The sequence below is a fragment of the Euleptes europaea genome, chromosome 1 (genome assembly GCF_029931775.1).
Source record: "Euleptes europaea isolate rEulEur1 chromosome 1, rEulEur1.hap1, whole genome shotgun sequence".
Taxonomy (NCBI): Eukaryota; Metazoa; Chordata; class Lepidosauria; order Squamata; family Sphaerodactylidae; genus Euleptes; species Euleptes europaea.
This window is the reverse complement of record NC_079312.1, coordinates 3,146,879-3,168,322: the sequence shown is the minus strand read 5'-3', so window position 1 is coordinate 3,168,322 and position 21,444 is coordinate 3,146,879. Positions and strand designations below refer to the sequence as shown.

Genomic DNA, 21,444 nt, shown 5'->3' with positions numbered 1-21,444 from the left:
CATAAGTGGTGGAGGCTAATCTGGTGAACTGGATTTGTTTCCCCACTCTTACACATGAAGCCAGCTGGGTGACCTTGGGCTAGTCACAACTCTCTTAGAGCTCTCTCAGCCCCACCTAACTCACAGGGTGTCTATTGTGGGGAGGGGAAGGAAAGAAGATTGTAAGCCGGTTTGATTCTTCCTTCAGTGATAGAGGAAGTTGGCATATAAAAACCAACTCTTCTTCTAATCTCCATGTTTACTACCCCCCTGCATATCACACCTAATCCATGAACACATGAAGCTGCCTGATACTGAATCAGACCCTTGGTCCATCAAAGTCAGTATTCTCCACTCAAATCGGCAGCAGCTCTCCAGGGTCTTGCCCAGTCCCTTTAACTGGAGATGTCGGGGATTGAACCTGGGACCTTCTGCATTCCAAGAAGATGCTCTACCACTGAGCCACAGCCTCTCCCCTATCCAATCACACCTGCTCATGTCATTTACTTGCCTTTGACATTTACATGCTATTACATGCTATTGCCATTAGGTGTCTGAATTCACTCTTCTTTACTTAAAGATAAGAACATAAGAAAGGCCATGCTGGATCAGACCAAGGCCCATCAAGTCCAGCAGTCTGTTCACACAGCGGCCAACCAGGTGCCTCTAGGAAGCCACTAACAAGATGAGTGCAGCAGCACCATCATGCCTGTGCTCCACCGCACCCAAAATAATAGGCATGCTCCTCTGATACTAGGGAGAATAGGTATGCAGCATGACTAGTATCCATTCTAACAGCCATGAATACCCCTCTCCTCCATGAATATGTCCATTCCCCTCTTAATGCCCTCCAAGATGACAGCCATCACCACATCCTGGGGCAGGGAGTTCCACAATTTAACTATGCGTTGTGTGAAAAAATACTTTTTATCTGTTTTGAATCTCTCACCCTCCAGTTTCAGCAGATGACCCCGTGTTTTGGTATTATGGGAGAGGGAGAAAAACTTATCCCTGTCCACTCTCTCCAAACCATGCATAATTTTATAGACCTCTATCATGTCTCCCCTCAGTCGCCTTCTTTCCAAGCTAAACAGCCCTAAGCATCTTAACTGCTCCCCATAGGACAGTTGCTCTAGTCCCCTAATTATTTTGGTTGCTCTTTTCGGCACCTTCTCAAGCTCTGTAATATCCTTTTTTAGGTGTGGTGACCAGAACTGTACACAGTATTCCAAGTGTGGTCTCACCATAGATTTGTACAAGGACAAGATATGATATCAGCAGTTTTATTCTCTATTCCTCGTCTAATTATGGCCAGCATGGAATTTGCCTTTTTTACAGTAGCTGCACACTGGGTTGACATCTTCATCGAGCTATCCACTACCACCCCAAGATCCCTTTCTTGGTCTGTCGCTGCCAGCACAGATCCCATCAGTGTATATGTGAAGCTGGGATTTTTTGTCCCAATATGCATCACTTTACACTTGCTCACATTGAATCTCATTTGCCATTTTAATGCCCATTCTTCCAGTATGCAGAGATTCTTCTGGAGCTCTTCACAGTCCGATTTTGTTTTAACCACCCTAAATAATTTGGTGTCATCTGCAAACTTGGCTACTTCACTGTTTAATCCCAACTCCAGGTCATTGATGAACAGGTTGAAAAACTCCGGTCCCAACACAGATCCCTGAGGCACCCCACTGCTCACATCCCGCCATTGTGAGAACTGACCATTGATTCCTATTCTCTGCTTCCTATTTTTCAGCCAGCTCTCAATCCATAAGAGGACTTGTCCTCTTATCCCGTGACTATGAAGTTTGCTTAGCAGTCTTTGGTGGGGGACTTTGTCAAAAGCTTTTTGGAAATCCAAATACACAATATCCACAAGCTCATTCCTGTCCACATGCTTATTGACGCTTTCAAAAAAAACTCTAATAGGTTAGTGAGACAGGACCTACCCTTGCAGAAGCCATGTTGGGTTTTGCCCAGCAGACCTTGCCCTTCTATATGCTTGACAATTCTATCTTTAATAATGCTTTCCACTAATTTACCCGGAACAGACGTTAAGCTAACTGGCCTGTAATTTCCTGGGTCCCCCCTGGAACCTTTTTTATAAATGGGTGTTACATTGGCCATTCTCCAGTCCTCTGGTACAGAGGCTGATCGAAGGGACATATTACATATCTTTGTTAGAAGTTCAGCAATTTCCCATTTGAGTTCTTGAAGAACTCTAGGATGAATACCGTCTGGTCCCTGTGACTTGTTAGTTTGCAGTTTGCCTAGACATTCTAGGACTTCCTGCCTTGTTACCACTATTTGCCTCAGTTCCTCATTTTTCCCTCTCCAAAATCTCTGTTCAGGAGAAGGAATCTGCCCTGTATCTGGAAGGATTCACATTCTAACTGTATCAGAAGAAGTGAGCTGTGACTCATGAAGGCTGCCAGAAATTTTGTTAGTTTTTAAGGTGCTACTGGACTCTTGCTCTTTTCTTTTGCTACAGACAGACTTATGTGGCTAAAGATCATGATCTTTCTCCTTGGAGGGCTAGTTTTCTCAGTGCGAGGAGACTTTCATTCCTAGCTGGTCTCTCCTATCTGTAGCCATGAGTTCCACAGTCCATCCCATCCTCAGAGCTCTGCTTCCTCATTTGCAGCACACCTAGGAGGCATTGTGGGGCAAGCCAGAAGATTTTGGCTTCCCTCATGGGAGGAGGAAACAGTGCAGCTGCAGGCAGAGCCAGGGATTCATTCCCCCCAAAATGGATTTGCAGAGCTGGGGAGGAAGCCTTCATTTATCGAATCCCGTTTCTTACATTGTGCCCTGAATCCAGTCCGGCTAGAAGTTCCCTCCAGGGATTAGCACAGAAAAGGGATCTAGAAAAATGGGTTTTCCACCCTCTTTCTTCCTCTCCCTCCCAGGCAACAGCAGAAAGACACCCCAGATGCTTTCTCCACCATCTCCTCTGTGTGGTGAAGGGAGACGAGCTGCCATTCAGCCAACTCAGGTAAGGGAGTGTCCCTGGGGAGACGTGCAGTGGAGGGCAGTATGTTTTTGCCCCCCCCCCCAAGACCAGCTTTTTAGTCATATAATGCAATGCTTCCCACTTCTTCTTGCAGGGTGGTGTGTCCTTTGAGGAGGTGGTTGTGCACTTCACCCAGGCGGAGTGGGCCCTGCTGCTCCCAGCCCAGAGAGCTGTGTACAAGGAGGTCCTGCTGGAAAATTTCAGGAACGTTGCCTCTCTAGGTGAGGATCTTTTTCTCCTGGCCTGTCTTCCTTCTTGGTGCGGGGAGTGACTGTGAGAGGAAGGCGCTAATTGGTCCAACAGCTGATTGTCATGAGGTCCTGGATGAGGAAGGACGAGGTCAGGCTGTCAGCCTGGGGCCCAATGGCTGATCTGTGCCACTTTCCATGACCATTCCTCTGATATGGGAGGGGTCCTTGGTTCTCCTTGCAGAGAGAAAGTGAGAGAGAGCACCCCTGCCTGGCAGTCCTGTGCTTGGACTAACATGAGAGGGCATTGGAAGGGATGCCCTTTCTGGAGAAGGTGGGGGGTGACCTAAGCAGGTCTCACAGTCTGGGCCTGGCCTCACCGGGACTGAGATGTGGCAGTAGAGGGAACTCTGCTGCTTCTCTGCCACTTGACTTAGTGATCAGCTGGCATTTCCATCTGACCTGGGAAAAGAATAGGGACAGGTCTGAGTTGGCTTCGAATTTTTGCATTTATGGGCATGCTGAGGGTCCCTCATTTTGTTTGTTTTCCCTGTTAAACAGGACCTCAGATTGCCAAACCTGACCTCATATCCTGGCTAGAAGAGGAGGAAGACCTGTTTCTCCTGACCTCTGATGAAGAGGAGAGACTGACAGGTAGCTGCTAAGATTTCAGTCTTAGGCCTACAGTTCCTTCCAAGGGCTGGTGGATCTCTGTGGCCTTGTTTATCCTCACACGTTTCTTCTCCTTAAAACATTGATTAGTCATGGATTCTGAAATGGTGCCTATAAATCCACAAGTTGTCCATGAAAATGGGCAACTTCTTTCTGCCAGGTCACGTCACTTCTGCCAAGTCTTGTCCACTCTAAGGGGCAGAGTCTTTCCAGCCAGGGTATTTGAGTAGCCAAGACGGGTGGGTAAGGAAATGTGTAGACCAGGGGTGTCAAACAGGCGGGCTGGAAGTGGCCCCCGGAGGGCTTCCCTCTGGCCCGCGAGGCAGCCAGCTCCCCCTCCCCTGCCCCTTTTTGGGCTTCCTGGGGCTGCTCCTTCCCGAGGCCAGCCAGCTGCCTTCCTCCAAGATCGTGCTGTCTCCCCGCTGAGAGGCAGCCCGATCTTCAGTCCCTCCCCGCCCCAACCAAGCTCCCACATGGAGCTTGCCTGGGGTAGGGGACTGAAGATGGGGCTGCCCCTGGCCAGGAAGCAGCCCGATCTTCAGTCTCTCTCCCCCCTCCCAGTCAAGGCTTACATGGACCTTGCCTGGGGTGGGGTGGGGAACTGAAGATCGGGTTGTCCCCTGGGCGGGAGGCAGCGCAATCTTCATTCCTTCCCACATGGAGCTTGACTGGGGCGGGGAGAGACTGCAGTTGTTCACTCCTTCCCCTCTCCAGCCCAGAGGGACCTGTGTGTGTGTCTAAGAGAGAGAGAGTGAGTGAAGTGCGGTGAAGTCGCTTCCAACTCATGGCGACCCTATGAATCAAGGTGTGTGTGTGTGTGTGTGTGTGTGTAAGAGAGAGAGAGAGTGAGTGAAGTGCGGTGAAGTCGCTTCCAACTCAGGCGACCCTATGAATCAAGGTCCCCCAAAACATCCTATCTTTGAAAGCCTTGCTCAGGTCTTGGAAACTGAGGGCTGTGGCTTGCTTTGTAGAATCAATCCATCTCTTGTTGGGTCTTCCTCTTTTCCTGCTGCCTTCAACTTTTCCTAGCATGATTGTCTTTTCCAGTGACTCCTATCTTCTCATAATGTGTTTAAAGTAGGACAGCTTCAGTTTAGTTATTTTAGCTTCTAGGGTCATTTAGGCTTGATTTGATCTATAACCCATTGATTTCTTTTTTTGACAGTCCGCTGTATCCATAGCACTCTCCTCCAACACCCTAAATATGTATTTCCTAAATATGTATTTCCCTCCCTACATTGCACTGTTCAAATTATGCAGCAAGATGAGCAGCTTCCTGCTCACCAAGTGTAAACCTCAGCAGCTGGAGCTCTAGAGCAACTTCTGAGGGTTAGGACTAAGTGAGCAAGATGCTGATCTCCTATCCTCAAGTCTCTGCAATCTTGCACTGCTGCTCTATAGGCAGGAAGAACTTCCCAAATGTTAATTCTCCATGCAATTCCTAAAACAAACAAGGGGATGTACTAAAAGGAATGACAGGATTGCCCATTGGAAACAATGGCTTGCAGGCCCACTGGAGATAATGGGATCCAAGAATGCCAGTTGACTTGCGTGGGCTCCATTGAAATACATTACAGCACAAAAAAGTTGCAAAGAAAATGCAGAATGGATATTCCATTAAAGTTTCTGGGCCCAAATAGACTACTCTGGGACTGGAATGACAGGTCGCAGAGTGGAATGACAACCTCTGGGTAGCAGAAGCGTTCTGGGACTGGAATGACAGCCCCTGGGAGTACCGGAAGTGTTCAGGAATGAAATGACAGCACCCAATTGGAATGACAAGCCCTCTGAGTAGAAGTGTTCTGGGACTGGAATGACAGCCCCCAAGTGGAATGACAGCCCCTAGGAGTAGCAGAAGTGATCTGTGACTAGAATGACAGGTTGCAGAGTAGGATGACAGCCCCTGAGAGTAGCAGAAGTGTTCAGGAATGAAATGACAGCCCACAATTGGAATTATAGCCCCTTCGAAGTAGCAGAAGTGTTCTGGGACTGGAATGACAGTCCCAGAATGCTTCTGCTACTCCTAGGGGCTGTCATTCCACTCTGCGACATGTCATTCCAGTCCCAGAGCACAAATTCTGTTTTCAGACAGCCACCCCACCCCCCAGTCCAGATCAAATTTAATGCCAGGGACCAGAGATATAAACTGTACAGAAGACACAGGCAAAGCCAATTAATGATATTATTTTTACTTAAAATACAAACATGCTTAAACCAATATCCAGTAACAAAAATAATACCATTAACTGACTTTGCCTCTGTCTTCTATGAAGTTCGTATCTCTGGTCCCTGGCACTACATTTTATGGTATTTATTTGTTTGTTTATTTGGTACACATGGCCCAGCCCAACCTATTGACATTTATGTCATATCCGGCCCTCATATGAAATGAGTTTGACACCCCTGGTGTATGTGTGTGTGTGTGTGAAGTGTCGTCAAGTCGCTTCCGACTCATGGCGACCCTATGAATGAAAGTCCTCCAAAATGTCCTATCTTTGACAACCCCGCTCAGATCTTGCAAATTGAAGGCTGTGGCTTCCTTTATTGAGTCAATCCATCTCTTGTTGGGTCTTCCTCTTTTCCTGCTGCCCTCAACTTTGCCTAGCATGACTGTTCTTTCCAGTCACTCTTGTCGTCTCGTGACGTGACCAAAATACAATAGCCGCAGTTTAGTCATTTTAGCTTCTAGGGTCAGTTCAGGCTTGATTTGATCTATAACCCACTGATTTGTTTTTTGTTTTGTTTTTTGCAGTCCATGGAATCCGTAACCCTCTCCTCCAACACCACATTTCAAAGGAATCTATTTTCTTCCTATCAGCTTTCTTCACAGTCCAGCTTTCACACCCATACATAGTAATAGGGAATACGATGGCATGAATTAATCTAGTCTTGGTGGCCAGTGACATATCCTTACACTTCAAAATATTTTCTACCTCCTTTATGTCTGCCCTTCCCAGTCTCAATCTCCTTCTGATTTCTTGTCTGCAGTCTCCCTTTTGGTTGATGGTGGAGCCAAGGAATAGAAAGTCTTGAACAATTTCAATTTCCTCATTGTCAACCTTAAAGTTGTGTAATTCTCCTATAGTCATTACTTTTGTTTTCTTGATTTTCAGCTGTAGTCCTGCTTTGGCTCTTTCTCTTTTAACTTTGAACCGTAGTTGTTTCAAATCTTCACTATTTTCTGCCAATAATGTAGTGTCATCAGCATATCTCAAATTATTAATGTTCCTCCCTCCAATTTTCAATCCATCTTCATCTAAATCTAATCCTGCTTTCCTAATTATATGTTCTGCATATAGATTGAAGAGATAGGGAGATAAAATACATCCTTGTCTGACACCTTTGCCAATTGGAAACCATTCCGTTTCTCCATATTCTGTTCTAACTGAGGCCTCTTGTCCAGAGTACAGGTTGCGCATCAAAACGATCAGATGTAGTGGCACAGCTATTTCCTTTAAAACCAGCCATAGCTTTTCATGATCCACAGTCAAAAGCTTTGCTGTAATCTATGAAAGACAAGCTGATTTTCTTCTGAAATTATCTCGTATGCTCCAGTAACCAGCGTATATTTGCAATACGATCTCTAGTGCCTCTTCCTTTTCTGAAACCAGCTTGAACATCAGGCATTTCTTGTTCCATATATTGTAACAGCCTTTGCTGTAAGATTTTGAGCATCACTTTACTTGCATGAGAAATTAATGTGATGGCCTGATAGTTGCTGCAATCTTTGATGTCTCCTTTCTTGGGAATTGGAATGTAAATGGATCGTTTCCAGTCTATGGGCCCCTGGTGTAGACTCTCTTAAACAACTTTATTTCTACAAGGCACAAATGCAGGGTATTGCAGGACAGATCTAGGTGCACAAAATAAACAAAGTAAGAGTTACTAACTAGATGTTTCCAGTCCAGGGCACATTTGGCCTTTGTTGGTTGCATGATGCTCCTCTCCCTGGGTGCACCTGCCAACATCTTTTACGTCCTTCCCCTCCATCGTCCTTCATTGCAAAATGCATTCAGGAGAGTCAGCCCCAATAGACCGACCAGCAGCTGACCCCCAAACCAAGGAGCAATTGCCCTTTTCGGGGCCCTCTCCAGGTGGACTCCAGGGGCCTTCATCAATCTAGGTGCCAAGCTCTAGCCCACCAGAACATGGACTTGCCAGTCAAGAGGTTTTGACACATCCAAGAGCTAGCGTGTTTTCCATTTTGGTAGTAAATGGTGCTCTCTATCCAGAGAAGAGCAGTTTTCCCACATTCCCCCAGTGTGCTCTTCTGTCACCATAACTGTGACAGCATCTGTTGCCCTCTTGTCCACAACAAGGTGTCTTACTAGAGAGGCATGACTCCAAACAGCTCCAGTCAGCTCTCAGGATAGCGTATTTTACCACCCCTCCCAGCACAGAGCAGAGCTGATTCTGAAGGTTCTGGCAGATACAGCGTGCCAATATAGAATTCAGCCTCTTGCAGAGGAAATCCTGGATTTCCGCTTATTATCTGAAACCGTAGCCAGGATTCGACTCTTCTGATTAACAGCCAATTGCATCCAGTCTAGATCAGCAACTCAGGAAGGTGATTTTGTACCCCAATAAATGTGCAGAAGGAGTCTTAGAAGGGGCCGGGGGATTGAAGGGGATGTAAACAGCTGCCTTTTGTGGGAGGCAGGAGCGCTTCTCCCTTTAAGGAAAAATTGATGAGTTACAGCTGCCATTCTGTGGGACTCCAGGTGAATGGAGAGTGAAATCATTTCCCATGTTTAGTTGTGTTTTTGAACGTTATTTCAATGCTTTGTTTTTTTATTTTTCTGGGAGTTCCTCTGCCCATCCTGAACTTGTTTCTAGACCACAAGGAGAAACTGGGGCATACTCTCTGCTGGCCCCAACTGAATTATATTTGCAGTCTGTCAGCTGGTAGAAGGATCAGCCAATGCAGGGCTAGTCCGTCCACTAGGTGACCTTACACAATCTCTTGAACTGCCAGTGATCGAGGGGTGACAGCTCTATCTCCCTCCCACCCTCTGCTCAGCCATCCTCCTGCCTGGCTGCCTGCCAGGGCATCTGGGCATAGAGAAAATCAAAAGGTTAAAAACAAAATCCCTCTTTCCCGTGATCTGAAACATACCTCTGTGATGAACTTTCATGAGTCACAGAACACTTCTGCAGTGGCTCACAAAAGCTCATAACCCTGCTAAAAAAAATTGTGTTCGTCTTTAAGGTGCTACTGGAGTCTTGCTCTTTTCTACTGCTACAGACAAACACAGCTGTGTGTGTGTTAAGTGCCGTCAAGTCGCTTCCGACTCATGGCGACCCTATGAATGAAATTCCTCCAAAATGTCCTATCTTTGACAGCCCTGTTCAGATCCTGCAAACTGAAGGCCGTGGCTTCCTTTATTGAGTCAATCCATCTCTTGTTGGGTTTTCCTCTTTTTCTGCTGTCCTCAACTTTTCCTATCATGACGGTCTTTTCCAGTGACTCTTGTCGTCTCATGACGTGACCAAAATACGATAGCCTCAGTTTAGTTATTTTAGCTTCTAGGGTCAGTTCAAGCCTGATTTGATCTATAACCCACTGATTTGTTTTTTTTTGCAGTCCACGGAATCCGTAACCCTCTCCTCCAACACCACATTTCAAAGGAATCTATTTTCTTCCTATCAGCTTTCTTCACTGTCCAGCTTTCACACCCATACATAGTAATAGGGAATACGATGGCATGAATTAATCTAGTCTTGGTGGCCAGTGACACGAGCCATTGTGATATACCTCCCTGATGCTAAAGTAAAATAAATTAATAGTTCCAACTTATTGTTCACATTAGACTACCACTTTCTCTATTTGGCTGGCCACCTCTCTTCAGACACTCTGACGTATATGTTAAAGCATAAATGGCTTTCCCTCTCTTAACAGGTGTACCTCATTTCCCCACAACCTTCCCAAAACCGCTCCACCCTGTATATTCACCCGGATAGGAAAAGAGAAACTTAAAACCATTCAATCAGGTTTTTTTTATTTTTCCCTTATTTTAATACTTGAAAAAAATCAGTTTTGAAGTCATTTGGTGCATATATTGATGCAAATGTCCATTGGAAGCTGAGTTTAATCCATTTAAATTCACAGAAATTGTTTTTAACCTATCTATCGTTATTCTTTCATTTTGTCAGTCCTTCTGTTTCTGTAGATTTGGGTCCTGTGTCTTCAAATTCCAGACTTTGAGTACTTTCTTCTCTTTTTTCCCTTTGTTGCCCCTCTGTGGCTCAGCAGTAGAGCATCTGCTTGGCATGCAGAAGGTCCCAGGTTCAATCCCTGACATCTCCAGTTAAAGAGACTAGGCTAGTAGGTGATGTGAAAGACCTCTAGCTGAGACCCTGGAGAGACGTTGCCAATCTGAGTGGACAATACTGACTTTGATGGACCAAGGGTCTGATTCAGCATAAGGCAGCTGCCTTATAGAATCATAGAATCATAGAGTTGGAAGGAACCACCAGGGTCATCTAGTCTAACCCGCTGTACAATGCAGGAAATTCACAACTTCCTCTCCCCTCACCCCCAGTGACCCCTACTCCAAGCCCAGAAGATGGCCAAGATGCCCTCCCTCTCATCATCTGGTCATAAAATCAGCATTGCTGACAGATGGCCATCTAACCTCTGCTTAAAAACCTCCAGGGAAGGAGAGCTTACCACCTCCCGAGGAAGCCTGTTCCACTGAGGAACCGCTCTGTTAGAAAAATTTTCCTAATGCCTAGACAGAAATTTAATTTCAACATGTTGTTTCTGGTCTGACTTTCTGGAGCAACAGAAAACAACTCAGCACCATCCTCTACACGACAGCACTTCCAGTACTTGAAGATGGCTATCATATCCTCTCTCAGTCTTCTCCTCTTCAGGCTAAACATACCTAGCTCCTTCAACCTTTCCTCATAGGACTTGGTCTCCAGACCCCTCACCATCTTTGTTGCTCTCCTCTGGACACATTCTAGCTTTTAAGCCACTAGTCAGTGAGCCTTCTATTTCAGAAGGGGCTAGGGCTAATCTAATTAGATGATCCTGGTGGTCCCTTCCAACTCTATGATTCTATGATAGCCCTGCCTGGCAATTAATGCCTCCTAACAGGAGATGCAAGAAGGCACATTTTGGTATGCAACTTCACTCGGTCGCTATGAAAGCTCCTCCTCACAGTTGCTTCATGATGAGGCAGGAGTTCTCTATTGTATATTCTCTCTCTTTGGTTCTCTTGCTGTGTTCATTACTGATTGGCTATTCCGTTGACTTACTTCACTTAGAATTTAGAAGGTACTGAGAAAGCAAAGTGAAGAACTGTCTACAGAATGTTTGAGTTTAACCCCTGAGCATTCACAAAGTGCAAATATTCCCAAAAAATTCTGACACAGATACTACGGGAAAATGTGTGTTCTCACAACAGGTTTCTTTTTTTCAACAGGTGGAGTGTGGGAGACAGCAAAAGAAACATCTGAGCATCCAGTCATGGAGAAAGTAGATATGTATTCAGATGTGAAAGAGAAAGATGAATATTGTGATTCACTGAGGAAGGAGGGGGGAACACACACACACAAATGGAAAAATACTTCTAGTGTTTTACAGAGAGGTGACTCTCTTCTGCAGAAAATATACCAAAGAGACAATAGAAAGGAGCCTACTGCAAGCAGAGAAAATATTCCTGAAAAAGCAGATATTAATATTCACTGGAGCACCTACAACAGCAAGAAAAAATATAATTGCCTGGGATGCGGAAAAAGGTTCACTGTAACTGGAAGTCTAAGTTCACATGAAATAATTCACAATAGGGAGAAACTGTACAATTGTCTAAAATGTGGGGAAAGTGTCAGTCAGATTGGAAAAGATACTTCCCATCAGAGAATTCAGAAAAGGAAGCAACCATATGAATGCCTAGATTGCAGAAGCAGTTTCAATAACTGTAGAGGCCTCACTGTCCATCAAAGAATTCACATGGGGGAGAAGCCATATAAATGCCTAGAATGTGGGGAAAGTTTCAGTGATCGTGGAAGACTTACTTCTCATAAAAAATGTCACACAGGAAAGAAACCTTGTAAATGCCTGGAGTGTGGAAAATGTTTCAGTCAGAGTGGACACCTTAATATCCACCAAAGAATTCACACAGGGGAGAAACCATATAAATGCCTGGCGTGTGAAAAAAGCTTCACTCAGAGATCATATCTTACTATCCATCACAGAATTCACACAGGTGAGAAACCATATAAATGTTTGGAGTGTGGAAAAAGCTTCAGTTGTAATGGAAGCCTTACTTCTCATAAAAGAATTCACACAGGTGATAAACCACATAAATGCCTGGCGTGTGAAAAAAGCTTCACTCAGAGATCACATCTTACTATCCATCACAGAATTCACACAGGGGAGAAACCATATAAATGTTTGGAGTGTGGAAAAAGCTTCAGTTATAATGGAAGCCTTACTTCTCATAAAAGAATTCACACAGGTGATAAACCACATAAATGCCTGGAGTGTGGAAAAAGCTTCAGTCACAGTCACGGTTTGTCTTCCCATCAAAGAATTCACACTGGGGAGAAACCATATAAATGCCTGGAGTGTGGCAGAAGGTTCAGGAACAGTGGAAACCTTACTTCTCATAAAAGAATTCACACAGAGGACAAACCATATATATGCGTGGAGTGTGGAAAAAGCTACAGAGATAATGGGAGCCTTACTTGTCATCAAAGAATTCACACAGGGGAAAAACCATGTCTATGCTTGGAGTGTGGAAAAAGCTTCAGAGATAATGGAAGCCTTACTTCTCATAAAAGATATCACATAGAAAAGAAACTATATAAATGCCTGGTATGTGGAAAACATTTCAATCGCAGAAGTTCCCTTACAGTCCATCAGAGAATTCACACAGGGGAGAAACCATATAAATGCCTAGAATGTGGGGAAAGCTTTAGTCGGACAGACAGGCTAACTGTCCATCAAAGAATTCACACAGGAAAGAAACCACATAAATGCCTGGAGTGTGGAAGCAGCTTCAATAGCTGTTGGCACCTTACTGTCCATCAAAGAATTCACACAGGGGAGAAACCATATATATGCTGGGAGTGTGGAAAAGGCTTCAGAGATAATGGAAGCCTTACTTCTCATAAAAGAATTCACACAGGGGAAAAACCATATAAATGCCTGGATTGTGGGAAAAGCTTTAGTCAGGGTTCACACCTTACTGTCCATCAAAGAATTCACACAGGTGAGAAACCATATAAATGCTTGGAGTGTGGGAAAAGCTTTGGAGAAAGTGGAAAGCTTACTTCCCATCAAAGAATTCACATAGAGGACAAACCATATATATGCTTGGAGTGTGGAAAAAGCTTCAGTGATAGTGGAAGCCTTACTTCTCATAAAAGAATTCACACAGGGGAAAAACCATATAAATGCCTGGAGTGTGGGAAAAGCTTCACGCAAAGTGGACACCTTACTGTCCATCAACGCATTCACACAGGGGAGAAACCATATAAATGCTTGGAGTGTGGAAAAAGCTTCAGTTATAATGGAAGCCTTACTTCTCATAAAAAAATTCACACAGGTGATAAACCGCATAAATGCCTGGAGTGTAGAAAAAGCTTCAGTCACAGACACGGCTTGACTTCCCATCAAAGAATTCACACAGGCGAGAAACCATATAAATGCCTGGAGTGTGGCAGAAAGTTCAGGAACAGTGGAAACCTTTCTGTTCATCAAAGAATTCACACGGGAGAAACCATATAAATGCCTGGAGTGTGGAAAAAGCTTCAGAGATAATGGAAGCCTTACTTGTCATAAAAGAATTCACACAGGGGAGAAACCATATAAATGCCTGTTGTGTGGAGAAAGCTTCAGTCAGAGAGCCAGTCTAACTTCCCATCAACACATTCACACAGTAGAGAAACCGTAAGAATGCCTGGAGCGTGGGAAAAGCTTCAGTCCTAGTAAAACCTTGTCTTCTAATTAATGAATTCACACAGTGGAGAAACCATATAAATGTTTGGATTGCAAAAAGAATGTAAAATGGCTGATAGCATTACAAAGGTATTTAATAGTACCATATAATAATAGATTTTTAAATATTAGTGTAATCACATAAAATGTTTCACAGCCAAATTCTGAAAACTGAGAAAACACTGAAAATATCGAGCTGCTGGTGTGGCTCTCCTATGATGCTGTTCCTGATGGATGGAATCAAAGAATCATAATAAAGTTGGAATAATAAAATCATAGAGTAGGAAGTGACCATCAGGGTCATCTAGTACAACTCCCTGCACAATGCAGGAAATTCAGAATTGCCCCCCACACCCCTTTGACGCCTACTCCACAGCATCTATACAACAACCCTTCAAGTATTTGAAGATGTTATCATATCACCTCTCACTCGTCTCCAGGCTAAACATACCCAGCTCCTTCAACCTCTCCTCATAGGACTTGGTCTCCAGACCCCTCACCATTTTGTTCCAACTTGTTTACATCCTTCTTAAATTGTGGTGCCCCAAACTGAACACAATCAGAGCAGAGTAAAGCAATACCATCACTTTGCATGATCTGGACGCTATACTTCTGTTGATACAACCCAAGATCACATTTGCCTTTTTAGCTACCACATCTCACTGCTGACTCATGTTCAGTGTTTGGTCTACTAAGACCCCTAGATCCTTTTTGCACAGCTAAGGCAAGTTCCCCCATCTTATAATCATGCATTTTATTTTTTTTGTACCTAAATGCAGAACTTTACATTTATCTCTGTTGAAATGCATTTTATTAGTTTTAGCCAAGTTCTCCAGCCCGTCAAGATCTTCATGTATTCTGGCTCGGTCTTCTATTGTATTTGCTGTGTGTGCGTGTGTTAAGTGCCATCAAGTTGCTTCCCACTCATGGCAACCCTATGTCCTCCAAAATGTCCTATCTTTAAAAAATATTTTAAAAATAATAAAAATTTTATGAAAAAAACAAAATGTCCTATCTTTGACAGCCTTGCTCAGATCTTGCAAACTGAGGGCTGTGGTTCTTGTAGGTTATCCGGGCTATTCCTGTCCTGAAAACCTCAAGACTAACAAAGACTACAGTCAACAATAGCCATGCAGATTAGCTTTGGATTTCACACATTAACAGATCACTTCAGGATACAATCGTTCCATATTAACATACCACACCCTCATTAGCACATTATCTTGATACTTACAGGACAATGATTAGCACATTACCTTTGATACTTTTTGCAGGACAATGATTCAGCTCAAATCCAACCCCTTTCTGACTATATATTACTCTTCCTACACTCTTGACACTGAGAGACATTGTCCTTCAGTGTTACTCCTTTGAAGATGCCTGCCACAGCTGCTGGCGAAACATCAGGAAAGAAAATACCAACACCACGGTTACACAGCCCAGATAACCTACAAGAACCAATGAACTCTGACCGTGAAAGCCTTCGACAAATTTTGAGGGCTGTGGCTTCCTTTATTGAGTCAATCCATTTCTTGTTGGGTCTTCCTCTTTTCCTGCTGCCCTCAACTTTTCCTATCATGACTGTCTTTTCCAGTGACTCTTGTCTTCTCATAATGTGACCAAAATATGATAGCCTCAGTTTAGTCATTTTTGCTTCTAGGGTCAGTTCAGACTTGATTTGATCTATAACCCACTGATTTGTTTTTTTTGGCAGTCCGCGGTATCCATAACACTCTCCTCCAACACCACATTTCAAAGGAATCTACTTTCTTCCTATCAGCTTTCTTCAATGTCCTGCTTTCACACTCATAGATAGAAATAGGGAATACAATGGCATGAATTAACTTAATCTTGGTGGCCAGTGACACATCCTTACACTTCAGAGTCTTTTCTAGCTCCTTCATGGCTGCCCTTCCCAGTCTCAATCTCCTTCTGATTTCTTGGCTGCAGTGTTAGCCAAATTGCTCTTTGGGGAAATTAGCAAGCAAGATGGCAACTTACAATATTTATTTTTATAGCGGTATCGCAACCTTTGTATACCAGAGCCGGTAACTGTGACCTTTAAATAAAGACCGAGGCAAAGGATTCCGAATTAAGAGAGTTTATGTTTCCTTTCATTCAATGGTGCAACACAAACATACAGAGAATCTAAGAATTCAAAAGGTAGTAGAGTAGCGACATATGCCCATGTGGCAGGTATCGTTGGTGGGGGAACATTTACCGTTCTTGTAGAGGAGTTGTCCCAAGTTCCAGTAGACTAAGATAGCACAAAATAGAATAAAGGTGAGGGCAAGGGGTTCCCGTAGACTCGGCCAGCGAGGCGGGAGGGAGAGTGGTCGGGCTGCACGAAACCAAACCAACAGAGTAACGGCGAGTGTGCCAGGAAAGACCTTAGGTAAGGTTATGAGCTGTGGGCACCCCAGATATACTGTTTTTCTGGGGGCGAGGTAATTGGATTACCCCTCCTAGGTTCCCAGGTGACAAAAGGTGACAAAAGGATTAATGGTCGGCTGCCGGGGTGGGCGTACTGAGAATTTGGAAATCTATTCTAATTCCAGTGGTTTATGCAACACAGGAGGAACCGGGAGATCCTTGCTGATGTGCTTAACAATCTTAAACAAAAGGCGCAATCTCTGCTAACGTCTGGGGATCATTGCTGCATAGCTGGAGGAACGACTCATCGCTGATATCAGGATCGCTGCTGATTGCCCATTATGCTGCTGATGTTGCAATGGGAGGGGGGATATTGGCACTGACTACGTGACTGTCTGCTTGCCATGACATGGCGGCAGCTGGAACAGGGACGAACAGGAACATGGAGTCTCTCAGGTTCACTGGAGGTTGCCCTTGCCTCTGCTTCCCAGCTGCCGGCTGCTCGGAGCACACAGGAGCGGCCGTGTCAATTTCAACGGTGAGCGCTGTGGCCATTCCAGTAGCGTTTGGGGCAGGCGCTGTAACAATAGTCATGTGCCTGCATATCGGGGTTGCCATGACCAGTCCAGGAGTTAGGCGGCCTGTATGATTACAGCAGTCTCCCTTTTGGTTGATGATGGAGCCAAGGAATAGAAAGTATTCAACAATTTCAATTTCCTCATTGTCAATCTTAAAGTTGTGTAATTTTCCTGTAGTCATTACCTTTGTCTTCTTGATGTTCAGCTGTAGTCCTGCTTTTACACTTTCTCTTTTAACTTTGAACCGTAGGCGTTTCAAGTCTTCACTGTTTTCTGCCAGTAATGTAGTATCGTCGGCATATCTCAAATTGTTAATGTTCCTCTCTCCAATTTTCACTCCACCTTCATCTAAATCTAATCCAGTTTTCCTAATTATAAGTTCTGCATATAGATTGAAGAGATAGGGAGATAAAATACATCCTTGTCTAACATCTTTGCCAATTGAAACCATTCCGTTTCTGTATTTGCTACCCCATCCCAATTTAGTATCATCTTCAAATTTAATAAGCATCCCCTCTATTCCTTTATTTAAATCATTTATAAAGATGTTGAACAACACAGTGCCCAGGACAGATCCCTGAGGCGCTTCACTAGTTACTCCTCTCCAAGTGGATGAGGAACCTTTAACAAGCACTCTTTGGGTGTGATCTGAAGTGGACTCTGTGTTCAGTGAATAAACTTATAGAATGAATCCCTTCCTAAGAAGTGATATTTTATCTTACTTAGCTTAAACACCTACAATTTAGGCAGGACACAACTTATTTGAACTTAATCAAAAGTTATTTTTATTGTAAAGCTTCAAACAGAATAAATGAATTATAAAAATATTAGTTACAAAACATAATTGTTACAATATAGTATGTCTACTATGTCTATATACATACCTGTGATATAATTTATTGAAGTCATAGAGTCAATTAAGAACTGACTTTCCCTATTTAACCGCAGGGCCAGGCTGCCCCTGCCTCTAGTAAGTTCAGTCTAGCAAAAAAGATAAACACCTATGCTGCACGTGATTTAGATGATTAGTTTCTTCCTTGAGAAACTGTGGTTCACAGATCCGTCTTGCACGGTCCATTAATGTTTTGATTATTCCTCTTTTCTGTTGGGGGTGGTGGTTGGAGTTTTTGTGTAAGTAGCAATCTGTGTGAGTATGTTTCCGGTAGACCTTGTGACCTAACTGAAAGTTTGTTTTACAGATGACAAGGGTATCAAGAAATGGGAGTTTACCCTCAATTTCCTTTTCCATGGTAAACTGGATGTTTGGATGGATATTATTAAGATGGTTTAGAAAGTCCATTAATTTTTCTTCACCATGGCTCCAACCACCACCCCCGACAGAAAAGAGGAATAATCAAAACATTAATGGACCGTGCAAGACGGATCTGTGAACCACAGTTTCTCAAGGAAGAAACTAATCATCTAAATCACGCACTGCTAGCAAATGGCTATTCCAAGAATGAAATCAGAAGGGCCATTAAACCAAACAAAAATCAGAAAACTCAGGAAAAACAGTCTCCCATAGGAAAGGTATTCTTGCTATTTATTAAAGGAGTCGCTGATAGGATGGAGAAACTTTTGAAAAAACATAACCTACAAACAGTGTTTAAACCCACCAAGAAACTACAACAGATGCTACGATCAGCAAAAGACAAAAGAGACCCCCTCACCTCTGCAGGAGTATATCGTGTACCTTGCAGCTGTGGACAAGTTTACATCGGGACAACAAAACGCAGCATACAAACAAGGATAAAAGAACATGAAAGATACTGCAGACTTGGCCAACCTGAGAAATCAGCAGTGGCTGAACATGGACTGACACAAACAGGACACAGGGTCTTATTCCAAGACACTGAAAGACTGGACAGATCTACCAACTATTTTGTCAGATTGCACAGAGAAGCCATTGAAATTCATAAACATCAGCACAACTTTAACATTAAAGAAGAGAGTTTAAGAATGGATAAGGCTTGGCTTCCTGTCCTGAAAACCTCCAGACTAACAAAGACTACAGTCAACAATAGCCATGCAGATTAGCTTTGGATTTCACACATTAACAGATCACAGATACAATCGTTCCATATTAACATACCACACTCTCATTAGCACATTATCTTGATACTTACAGGACAATGATTAGCACATTACCTTTGATACTTTTTGCAGGACAATGATTCAGCTCAAACCCAACCCCTTTCTGACTATATATTACTCTTCCTACACACTTGACACTGAGAGACACTGTCCTTCAGTGTTACTCCTCTGAAGATGCCTGCCACAGCTGCTGGCGAAACGTCAGGAAAGAAAATACCAAGACCACGGTTACACAGCCCGGATAACCTACAAGAACCAATTTCTATTTCTGTTTCTAACATTTTTGAGCCTCGTGCTGTACTTTGGTCTAGTAAGTTCAGGCCTGAAGTTTCCTTGGTCAACTGAGACCTGATGCTCTGAACTTCGGTGTTGTCTGGTGTTCTGCCACTTCGAAGATATTTTTTTATTTATACTTAGATGTAGTAGAACTGCAGGAGAGATAGTCAGGCTGACTGAATGCCCAGTTCCTGGAAGTAAGCCCAGTCTCTAGTGATGATTCAGTGTCTTACAGAACAGCCGTCACTGTTGTCCGACACTGGCTGAAAGCTTTAACACAGAGAAGTTGGCTAAATGTAAACCAGGTACAGACTTCACCTTTTAAACCAGGGGTGAGAAACCTTTTTTCCGCCAAGGGCCATTTGGATATTTATAACATCATTCACGGGCCATACAAAATTATCAACTTAAAAATTAGCCGACCAATACGTATCTCCACGGCCCGGGTAGGAAAGGGTTAACATGGTTTCTTGGGCGGTCCTAGCAGCTCCATAGCTAACAACTCTTCTGCAAGGGGGGAAAAGGGTTCCTTTTCTCGGTAAAACAAACACACATCTGCCTTGAATAGAGGCTATTCCTGTCCGCGGGAGGGTGCAGATCACCAGTCTTAGATCCTTCTGAGCTAGAGATCTGCCAGGACCCACAAAGGGCCAGACCAAATGATTTTGCGGGCCTTAAACGGCCCCCGGGCCTGACGTTCCCCACCACTGTTTTAAACTGAAAAATTCTGTGGAGGTGCAAACAAATAAGAAATATATGGATCCCATATGCCTAGGCCTATGACAGATCTGTCAACCAGTTAGGATCTAAACCACATTTCCCCAGTTTGTCAACAAGAATATTATGTGGAACCTATCAAAAGCCAACCCAATTCAAGATAAACTATGTCTACAGCCTTCCCCTGATCCAGCAAGGTAGTAACTTTGTCAAAAAAAGGAGATAAGATCAGTCTGACCTGACTTGTTCTTGAGAAACCCATTCTATGAACTTGTTTGTGTTTTAATTAAAAAACAATATTATTATTCGACTTTGCCTGTATCTTGTAGAGTTTGTATCTCCAGTATCTGGCATTATATTTTATGGTATTTATTTATGTACACATGGCTCAGCCCGACCAAGTGACATTTATGTCATACCCAGCCTTCCTAACAAATGAGTTCAACACCCCTGCTTTAGACTCTACCCCTCTCAGTAGGGAATCCCCAATAACCAGAACATGCCTCCTCCTAAATTGGAGAGGACTTTAACACCTTCCCCCATAGTCCTCTGGGGAAGAGTGCCCATGTATCAAGGGGAATATGTGGGTCTGAGCCAATGGGGGCAGGGATGGAGGGTGGCTCAAAGGCCATGCCTGGCAATGGCCTGAGTGGCAGCAAAACCCAAGGCAGAGTCTCAGCTTGAATCCCTGCTCACCAGGCCCTTACCACCTGACCAATCAAGCATGTGCAAAGGAGGGATGGCATCAGATCTTAGGCAGCCCTGGCATGACCCCCCACCATATGGGGCCTGGCAGGGACTTTGCAAAGAGCAATGGCTCATGGCTCAGTGCTCTCCACCCCCTTGTGAGTTTTCTGTGCAACAGTGGTGGAGGGAGCCAAAAGGTTGAAAGGAGCAAAATAGTCACAGTAATACAGAAAGTAAATAACTATTGTATCTTTCTTTTGCTGCCTGCATCTTTTTGCCCTTTTGCTATATTTTAGTCCAACCTCCCCCCCCATCACCCTTTGAACCCTTTCGACTTCTGCCATTCTGGTCACTTTTCCATAAGTTTCCCCTTCCATATTTTCAATTGTCCCTAATTTGACCAAAAATAAGACAGCAAAAAGGGGTATCTCCCCTTTTAGTAACTATTTTTCTACTCATAGGAGCCTTTGAGCAAACAAACACTTAAAACCTTTGGGAAATGGACATATTGGAGCTCCTTCTGTTTGTGCTAAGTGACCAGCCAGTTTCTCAGATAATTTTAATCTTTAAGTTTATAGCCCATCCTTTTTTTAATCTATTTATTTCTCTAGCTTCTCTTTTCTATTTCTCAAGACTCTGCTTAACTGTTTCTGTTGTAATGGGGCTTATTGCTCCTCACACAATGGTAACTTGTCTCTGGTAATGGGCTTCTGTAGTAATGGTCTGATCACTCAAACAACGCTAATAGTAACTCAAATCTAATAAGCTTCAGTTTCCTAGGCCTCCATGCCCCTGTTTCCAGACCTGAGGGTCAGTAGCCGATTCATTGCTCTTCAATTGCAAATAAGTTCTATTTTTGGCATTATAACCTTGCTCTGAATATTGAATGACGTTTAGCAAGAGAGATTATAG

General features: G+C 43.7%; 1 protein-coding gene across 1 annotated transcript in view; it reads left to right on the top strand.

The window, feature by feature from the left end:
- The window catches only part of LOC130493422 (zinc finger protein 345-like), a 30,490-nt gene that overhangs the window by 5,169 nt on the left and 3,877 nt on the right, over positions 1-21,444 (top strand). The window contains exons 3-8 of the mRNA XM_056867158.1: positions 2,895-2,980; positions 3,093-3,219; positions 11,289-11,349; positions 11,788-12,554; positions 12,723-13,079; positions 13,248-13,536. Of these exons, the coding sequence (XP_056723136.1) occupies positions 2,895-2,980; positions 3,093-3,219; positions 11,289-11,349; positions 11,788-12,554; positions 12,723-13,079; positions 13,248-13,536 (1,687 nt within the window). The remainder of the gene's footprint in view (positions 1-2,894; positions 2,981-3,092; positions 3,220-11,288; positions 11,350-11,787; positions 12,555-12,722; positions 13,080-13,247; positions 13,537-21,444) is intronic.